Source organism: Orycteropus afer, unplaced genomic scaffold (genome assembly GCF_000298275.1).
Source record: "Orycteropus afer afer isolate SDZICR_OR568_19922 unplaced genomic scaffold, OryAfe1.0 scaffold00046, whole genome shotgun sequence".
NCBI classification, from domain to species: Eukaryota; Metazoa; Chordata; class Mammalia; order Tubulidentata; family Orycteropodidae; genus Orycteropus; species Orycteropus afer.
This window is the reverse complement of record NW_006921633.1, coordinates 15,445,458-15,455,614: the sequence shown is the minus strand read 5'-3', so window position 1 is coordinate 15,455,614 and position 10,157 is coordinate 15,445,458. Positions and strand designations below refer to the sequence as shown.

Below are 10,157 nucleotides of genomic sequence, written 5' to 3'. Positions count from 1 at the left end.
TTCCCTTCAGATCTGGAATTGAACTCACACCTGTGGTTTCCAGCCAAACAAAAGACAGGCATATGAGTTGAACATTTACTTCAAGTAGATACACTCCTTGGAGAGAACAATCATGGGAGAAAGAAGGGTTGCTTATGCATAGGGAGACAGCTTGGGGCAGGAGTGCGTGGAGGGATAGACGCAGGAAGAGGTAACTATGGGGAGGAAGTGGGAGGGGAGCTGTTGCATTTTGGTAAACTGTGGTCAATGTCATGAGACAAAGTATATGTGAACCACTGTATGGATAGTCAATTTGCTCTGTAAACCTTCACCCATATCACAATAATAATAATAATAATAATAATAATAATAAAGATTACAGCCTAGAAAACTCTTTGGGCCAGTTCTACTCTGTCATATGAGGTCACTGTGAGTTGCAATCAACTCAACAGCACCTAACAACAAGCACAACACAGTATTTCAAGATAATAAAATATTCTGGTAATTTGCTAACAAAAAAAGAATCTGTGATTAATAAAGTGCTGGTAAAAAACACTTTGGGATGCAATGGTGGTTCGGTGGTAGAATTCTCACCCTTCATCCAAGAGAAATGGGTTTAATTCCCAGCCAGTGCACCTCAAACATGAATAGATGGTACCATCAATTCAGTTCTAATGAAGCATACATGATGTTTAATTATTAGTTGTATTGATAAAACTTTTGTGATTTTCATAGAATTTTGTTCTTTTATATATCAATTGCATTAATGATGGTTCTTGCCAGTTTTTGAAAGTCATAAAAATATTTCCTCTGGTATAATCTGGCCATAATTAAGCAATAAAGGAGACCCAGGTTCAATTACCAGCCAGTGAACCTCAAGCATAGCCACCATTTGTCTGCCAGTGCAAGGTTGGGTTTTGCTATGATTCTGAATAGGTTTCAGGGGAGCTGACAGATTAAGATACACTACAAAGAAAGGCCTGGCAATCTACTTCTGATAAATCAGCCAATAAATACCATATATCACAGTGGTCCAATCCACAATTTATCATGGGAATGGTGCAGGACTGAGCAGCATTTCATTCCATTGTGCATAGGGTCACCATGAGCCAGGGCCCAACTTGGGGACAGCTAACAGCAACAAAAATATTACTATGAATGGGAAAGCTATAAATGATTTTTTGAAATCTGGAGTTGCAAATATTCATTATTCAGATATCAAACTCCCCTGACTGAGCCGAGAGTAAGAATCACAGAACTCATTGGTGACTATGACTAAGATACCCATTGTGTGAAACATAAGTTGACAAAAAAATTAAAACGTTTCACTGAGCTATGTGAAAGTTTTTCATAATCCTACTTATGAGTGAGTTAGCAGAAATTATATTTATATTCAACTCATATCTTAAATCATTTTTTAACAGAACTCCTTGGGCCCTTGGACAGAGGGGATACGCTAAGTGAAGGTTTTGTTGATCTATCTTCAACACCTCAAGAAGCCACATTTCCAGTTAACCTTCCTTCCTCTGGTTCAATCCATACATACATTATTCAACAAAGAACACTAAATGACTCTTCCAACAGGTAAGATATAGTGAATTAAGAAAAACAGTCCATAGATGTATTTAATTTTTCAATACTGAATTATTTTAATGTTGTTGTTAGGTGTTATCAAGCGGGTTTCAACTCACAGCAACCCTGTATAAAACAGAAAGAAACACTGCCTGGTCCTGTGGCATCTTCACAGTTGTTGCTATGCTTCAGTCCATTGTTGTACCACTGTCAATCCATCTCATTTAGTGTCTTCCCTTTTTTCATGGACCCTCTACTTTACCAAGTGTTATATCCTTCTCCAGGGATTAGTCTTTTCTGACAAAATGACCAAAGTTTGACAGATGAAGTCTGGCAATCCTCATTTCTAAGGAGCATTCCACCTGTACTTCCTCCAAAACATTTGTTCATTCTCTTAGCAGTCCAACACAATTCAAATGCATTAATTCTTCTGTGGTCGTCAGTGTTCACTGTCCAGCTGTGGTAGTTAAATTGTGGGTCAATTTGGCTGGGCCTGGTTGACTGACTGGGGAGCTGGATGTAGTTATTCCGTATAGTGAGATTGGTAATTAACTCCATGGTGGAATCTACTGGAGCAGTTGAGTAGCTGCTTTAGGGATGTGGGCTGCTTCCAGTATATAAGAAGCAACATTGAGGAAAATCTCCAGGTTTTTAGAATGCTTGAACCCTGCATGTAGCCAAGTCATTGTTCAATAGCCTGCCATGCCCTGCCAATCTTAGAACTTCTTCTGGATTTGAATTAGTGGCCTGCTGTGTTGTTCGGTTACATTGGGACTTTTTACTTCTCAACCTTGGGTTTTTCAGCCTCAGCAGCCAGCAGTTCCCTGAGTGAAGAAAAGCCTCCAGCTTCAGTGGGCCAGGAGCAAGAGGCAGAGCTGAAGCCCAAGGATGAGAGGCTTTCACCCAGCCACTAGGGCCTGGCACTTTGAACTCAAACTTCTTGCTTACAAAAGTGTAAGAGAATAAACTCCTGTTTGTTCAAGCCATTCCATTTGTGGTATATTTCTGTCAGAGTGGCACTAGGTAACTACAACACCAGCTCTTGCATGAATGAGGCTACTGAAAATACCATGGCTTGGATGAGGCACACCTTAGTCTTCAAAGTGACATCTTTGCTCTTAAATACTACAAAAATGTCTTTTGCAGCAGATTTGCCCAATACTATACACTGTTTGGGTACTTTCGGTAAGTTGGCAAAAAGGGCAGACAAGCTACACAGACCCTCTACGACAAAAAAAGGAAAAACTAATTGAAAAAGATAACAGAAGATAATCCTGGAACACTGAGATCTGAGGGGAAGGATGAAGAACTGGATTAAATACCAATTAGTAAAAGAACCGAAGTGAAAAGGAGACAAACGTAGCTGTGGACTGTACTGTTCTGACTGTGTGGCCAATTTGAATATTTACAAATGGCATACTTATCTGGGCAGCAACCTAAGAATCAGCTCTGCTTGTCAAGGCCTGCATGGGTAGCTGCACTGGTGGCTGATGACTAGAAAGGAAAACAGCAAATAAGGAGACAAACAGAGATGTGGACTGTTGGCTGTCCTGATGGCATGGCCATTTTGAATAAGTGTAAGCGGTGTCTGATATTAGCAACAACCTAAGAATAGGCTCCACTTGCCAAGGACAGCCTGGGCAACCACACTGTAGGCTGATGACTAGAAAGATATTGTGGGATATTTTTCCTCCCCCTTAATCTGTTTTTTTTTTTTTTTTTTTTTTTTAAGTTTTCATTTATTGTCTCTATTTTTGGTGATTGTTGCTGTTCATTTGTATGGTTTGTGTTTTTTGTTCTCATTTTTATTTTTTTGTTTTTTTATATCTAACTAGGTGAGAGACAGCACCCATGCCTACACCACCCAACCACATCCACTGGGTGGGAGCCAGCACTTGCTTCTGCACCAATGATGGACAGTGACCAGTACCCAGCCCACCTTGCCCTCACCTGCGCTTCAAGAACAGTTAACAGAGTTCTATGCACACACTCTCATCCTCCATTATTACACCCACCAGGAGACAGGTGGTGAGTGCCGAAGTGCTGCAAAACTAGCAAATATACTAGAAATATAAATACGACAACATCATAATGTCCTGGAGACAAGTGACCATTCCAGTTCACACAAAGAATCAAGATACAGTAATACAAACAAGGGGCCTGGATACTGACCCAGAAAACCTCCCTGAGGAAAAAGCAGCTTTAAACTGACTGATAAAGAATTCAAAGAATTATATTTAGATACTGTTAATGGATTGAGAGACAGATCGAGGAAAACTCTCACAAAATTAAAGAAAACACAGACAAGAGTCTAGAACAATTTAGGAAAACAATACAAGAACAAATTAACAAAATCAATGAAAAAGTAGAAACCATACAAAAACAAACAGAAATCCAAAAGATTAATACTAAGATTTCAGATATAGATAATACATCAAATGGGCAGGAGTAGAATAGAATCAATGGAAGAAAGAATTAGTGAGATTAAAGACAGATCCCTGGATACTACATTCATTGTTAAGGGAACAATCAGAAAAAAGACCAAAACAAAATTAAGAAAGCCTAAGATTCATGTACATGATCAAGAGGAATAATTTAAATTTGATTGGAATCCATAAACAGAAAGAGACAGATAAAATCACAGAAAATTGACTAAGATTTGTTGGAAAAGAACTTCTCTAATATGAAAGATAAGAAGATACTCATTCAAGAAATTCAACAAACCCAATGCAATACATCATTTGACTTATTGACTGCTGCTTCTGTGGGAGTTGATTGTGGATCCAAGTGAAATGGATCCAATTGCTTATTGGTCCAGTTGTGAGGATTTTTGTTTTATGTTGTGGTGTAATCCATACTGAAGACTATATAGTCTCTGACCTTCATCAGTAAGTGCTTCAAGTCCTCTCTGCTTTCAGAAGCAAGGCTGTGTCATCTACATATCACAGACTGTTAAGGAGTCTTTCTCCTATCCTGATGCTGTGTTCTTAATATTCCAGCTTCTTGGATTATTTGCTCAGCATAGAGATTGAATAAATATAGTAAAAAGATACAATCCTTATGATAGTTCAAAACTACACAGTATCCACTTGTTCTCTTCAAATGACTGCCTCTTGGCCTATGTACAGGTTCCTCGTGAGATCAATTAAGAGTTCTGGAGTTCCCATTCCTTGCAATGTCATCCATAATTTGTTATGATCCACCCAGTCAAATGCTTTTGCACAGTGAATAAAACACAGGCGAACGTATTTCTGGTATTCTTTGCTTTCAGCCAAGATCCATCTGACATCAGTAATGATATACCTCATCATGCCCTCTTCTGAATCTGGCTTCAATTACTGGCACCTCCCTATCAATGTACTTACAACCATTTTTGAAATTTTCCGTTAGTGCGATAGTAATGACACTATTTGATAATTTCCACATTCTGTTGGATCACCGTTCTTTGGAATGGCCACTAATATGAGTATCTTCCAGTTAAATGGCCAGGTAGCTGTCTTCCAAATTTCTTGGCATAAATGCACCTCCAATGCAGCATCCATTTGTTGAAACATCTCAATGGATATTCTGTCAATTCCTGGAGCCTTGTTTTTTGCCAGTTCCTTCAATGCAGCTTGTTTCTTTCCTTCAGTACCATCAATTCTTGATCATATGCTACCTCCAGAAATGGCTGAACATCAACCAATTCTTTTTGGTACAATGACTGTGTTCCTTCCGTCTTCCATGTTTCCTGCATCATTCAGTATTTTGTCTGTAGAATCCTTCAGTATTGAAACTCAAGGTTTGAATTTTTTCTTCAGTTCTTTCAGTTTGACAAATGCCAGCATGTCCTTCACTTTGATTCTGAATCCCGAACTTTGCACATTTTATCATAATACTGTATTCTCTCAAGCTGCCCTTTGAAATCTTCTGTTTAGCTCTTTTACTTCATCATTTCTTCCATTTTCTTTAACCACTCTCCATTCAAGAGCAAGTTTCAGGTCTTTTCTGACATCCATTTTGGTCTTCTCTTCCTTTCTTGTCTCTTTAATGACTTTTTGCTTTCTTCACTTATGATGTCTTGGATGCCATCCCATAACTTGTCTGGTCTCAGTCACTGGTTTTCAGTGCATCAAATCTATTCTTCAGATGTTGTCTATATTTAAAAAAAAAAAAACTCAGCGCCATCAACTCACAGCAACTGCTCATTGGGTTTCTGAGGTGATATCTCTATGGAAGTAGATTGCTCAATCTTCCTTCCAAGGAGTGGCTGGTGGATTTGAACTGCCAGCTTTCTGGTTAGCAGTCACGTGCCTTAGGCAGATATAATCAAGGTTGTATTTTCGCTCTCATGGACTTATTTTAATTTTCTTCAACTTCTTCTTAAACATGCATATGAGCAATTGATGGTCTTTTCCACAGTCAACTCCTGGCCTTGTTCTAACAGATGATACTGAGTTTCCCTACTGCCTCTTTCCACAGATTTAATCTATTTGATTGTTGTGTATTCCATCTGACAAGGTCCATGTGTATAAGCACCATTTATGTTTTTGAAAAAGGTGTTTGCAATGAGTAAGTAAGTTGTTGGCCTTGCAAAATTCGATTATGTGGTCTCTGGCATCATTTCTATCACCAGGGTCATATTTTCCAACTACCGATGCTTCTTCTATGTTTCCAATTTGCCCATTCCAATCACTAGTAATTATCAATACCAGATTGCATGACTGGTCAATTTCAGACTGCAGAAGTTGGTAAAAATCTAAAATTTGTTCATCTTTGGCTTTAACGGTTGGTGTGTAAATTTGAGTAATAATCATATTAACTGGTCTTCCTTTTGTAAGTGTATGGATATTATCCTATCACTGACAGCATTGTACTTCAGGACAGATCTTAAAATATTCTTTTTGACGATGAATATGATGCAGTTCCTCTTTGTTATTCCTGGCAAAGTAGACTACATTATTTTATGGTTCAAAATCGTTGATAAGCATCCATTTCAGCTCACTAATGCCTAAGATACTGATCTTTGTGAGTTGCATTTCATTACAGAAACTTTCAGTTTTTCTAGATTCATACTAAATACCTTCCACATTCCAGTTATTAAATGGATGTTTGCAGCTGTTTCTTCTCATTTTGAGTCATGCCACATCAGCAAATGAAGGTCCAGAAAGCTTTATTCCATCCACATCATTAAGGTCTACTCTGAGGACATATTTGTGTCCTATTCAACCTGAGGGCTTTTCTTCAGGCACTATATCAGACAGTGTTTCCCTGCCATTCATAAGTTTTGTTTCAGAAGTGGACCTGGCCACATCCTTCTTCTTGAATCCCCACTGAAACATGTCCATCCTGGGTGTTCCTGCTGGTATATGAAATACCAGTGGCATAGCTTCCAGCATCACAGCAACACACATGCTACCACAGTATGACAAACACACACACAGATGGGTGGTGGGAACAATTTTATTATTTCCTCTTCAAATGCAAACTAATAGTTAAGCAAGAATATTTCAAAAGGTCAAGGAAAAAAGTGTACATTTTCTCACAGCTAATACTTTTCAGTTTATAATACTTTTTGCTCAAGCAGAAGCAAACAAAATGACAACAAAGTAAATGTGAAAATAAAACTGTTATAATGAATTCTACTCTAGGCCAAAATGAAATTACTATAAAAACCAAACTCACTAATGTTGATATGATTCAACTCATAGCGACCCCTCCTTGGGTTTCTTAAGCAGTATCTCTATGGAAGTAAATTGCTGAACCTTCCTTCTGAGGAGTGGCTGGTGTGTCTGAACCTCCAGCCTTCTGGTTACCAGTCAGATGCCTTAGGCACTATGCCACCAGAGTTCCCTGAAATTACTGTAACATACTGAATTCTATTTTTACCTTGTTGTTAAAATTTGGGATTGTTAGATTATGTTGAATGTTGTTGTTGTTAGGTGCCACCAAGTCATCTCCGACTCATAGAGACCCTATGTACAGCAGAACGAAGCACTGTGCAGTCCTGTGCCAGCCCCATTATCCTTGCTATACCTGACCCCATCGTTGCCAATGATGTGTCAATCATATTGTTGAGGGACTTTCCCTTTTTCGTTGACCCTCCACTTGATATCCTTCTCCAGGGAATGATCCCTTCTTACAACATGACCAAAGTAGGTGAGATGAAGTCTGGCCATTCGAGCTTCCAAGAAGCATTCTGGCTGCACTTCTTCCAGGACAGATTTGTTCTTTTAGCATCCTGTGGTACTTTCAGCATTCTTCACCAACACAACTCAAAAGCATCAACTCTTCTTCGGTCTTCCTTTTTCATTGTCTGGCTCTCACATGCATATGATGCAATTGAAAATACCATGGCTTGTGTCAGGTGCACCTTAGTCTTCAAGGAGATATCTTTGCTCTTCAGCACCTGAAAGAGGTCTTTTGCAGCAGATATGCCCAATGTCATATGACGTCTGATATCGTGACTGCTGGGTTCCATTGGTGTTGACTGCAGAACCAAGTAATGTGACATCATTGACAACTTTAATCTTTTCTCCATTTATTGTGATGCGGCTTACAGGTCCAGTTGTGAGGATTTTTGTTTTCTTTATATTGAGGTGTAATCCATACTGAAGACTGTAGTCTAATCTTCACCAGTAATTGTTTCAAGTCATCCTTTCACCAAGTAAAGTTGTGTCATCATCATTGACTGTTGTTAATGAATAGTCTTCCTCCAATCCTGATGTCACATTCTTCTTCATATAGTTCACCTTCTTGGATTATTTGCTCAGCATACAGACTGAATAAGTATGGTGAAAGGATACAACCCTGACGCACTCCCTTCTTGATTTTAAACCATGCAGTGTCCCCTTGTTCTGTTTGAACAACAGCTCCATGGTCTACGTACAGGCTCCTCATGAGTACAATTAAGCATTCTGGAATTCTCATTGTTCTCAATGTTATCCACAATTTGTTATGATCTACACAATATAATGCCTTTGCATAGTCAATAAAACACAACTAAACATCTTTCTGGTATTCTTTGCTTTCAGCCAACATCCATCTGACATCAGCTATGATATCCCTCATTCCAAGTCCTCTTCTGAATCCAGCATGTGTATCTGGAAGTTCTCTGTCAATATACTGCTGTAACCATTTTTGAGTTATCTTCAGTAAGATTTCACTTGCATGTGATATTAATGATTTTGTTCGATAATTTCCACATTCTGTGGAATCACCTTTCTTTGGAATGGGCACAGATATGGACCACTTTCAGTCAGTTGGCCCGGTAGCTATATTCCAAAATGTCTTGGATGTTGAATGAGTACTATTAATTTTTAGTTTGGGTTGTGATATATATATGCTTGTACTTCTTTAATGTCAGCTTGCCATTAGTTTTTTAAATTTGGTAGTAATTTACATATCTACTCAGCATTTCATATTTGGTTATTTTGAAAAAGAAACAAAATCAGAAAGAATAAATGGGAAATTAAAAACACTACAGTGTAGATTGGAAGATGGAATCACTCCTGTAGCCCACACATTTGTTCCCTCTAGCATCTTAATGCCTAAAAAACTAGGTGCAGCAGTTTGAAGCAGGGATTCTGAGGCTATTAACAGCTCATTAAGTTAGAGGAGACCAGATTTAGTGGAGAAGTGTGGTGGTGGTGTGTGGGGGGTGGACAGAATAAACGAACCTGCCTGGTGGTGGGTGAGATGATGAGATGGAGAAGTGGAAAACTCTTTTAACAATACCAGAGAAAGCCACAGAGGAAACAAGAAAAAAAAAAAAAAGACCAGGGAACCAACAGTAGCTTCGGAGACTCGGATTACTACCCACAACAGCTGCTTCTGATAGTAACCTTGGGAACTGAGCTATGTGTAAAATGTTTCTGAGAAATAGAGGAGAAACCCCTGTGGCTCAGGTCACTGCTGAGTTCAGAGCAGGAAGTGGGAAGGGAGAAAATGCACTGGAGGTAGGTGGGCCCTGGGACGAGCTCACAGTACAAAGTTGGGATTCAGCCCTTCCATGACAGCTTTATACCACAGAGTGGACCAGAATACAGAGTTTTTGCAGCTATCCAAACCAAGTGGATAGTAGTGGCCCCCTAACCATTGGGGTCTTTGCCAATTTTAAACCACGGGTCAGTGAGTGACAATAAAACGTAATCATTGGTAACCATCCCAAGCAGAGTCAAAACAAAACCCTGGAACCAGCAGTAATTACAGAAACGTGGAAAGCAGGCATTCGCTACTGGTGCCTTAGTGTTTTGTTTTTTTTTTTTTTCTTCTCTTTATTTTCTTCCTCTTTTTCCCCTTCTCCCCTGCCTTGCCCAATAGAAGAACCACATTAGGCCACCATAACACTTGCTCGTCCCAACTCTAAATGCCCTTCACAACGAACAGAGACCTACAATCTCTACAGTGATTCCATCAGTACAAACAAAACTGTAGAGCAACCCAGCACAACTGAATTAATAACCAAAAAAACAAAATACACCAGCTCCACTTTTGCAAAAATATTAAATCATAAAATCAAGGCAAAACAAATCAATACATAACTAACAGTTAAAGACAACAACTTCGAAATATCTAGGAAACAACAGACAACCTCAAATCAAACAAACAACAACAACAAACAAAAA

General features: G+C 38.9%; 1 protein-coding gene across 1 annotated transcript in view; it reads left to right on the top strand.

Annotated features, from left to right (window-relative positions):
- Positions 1-1,567, top strand: part of LOC103194634 (WD repeat containing planar cell polarity effector) — a 506,739-nt gene extending 505,172 nt beyond the window's left edge. The window contains exon 15 of the mRNA XM_007938048.2: positions 1,404-1,567. Within this exon, the coding sequence (XP_007936239.2) occupies positions 1,404-1,567 (164 nt within the window). The remainder of the gene's footprint in view (positions 1-1,403) is intronic.
- Positions 1,568-10,157: the final 8,590 nt, after the last annotated feature.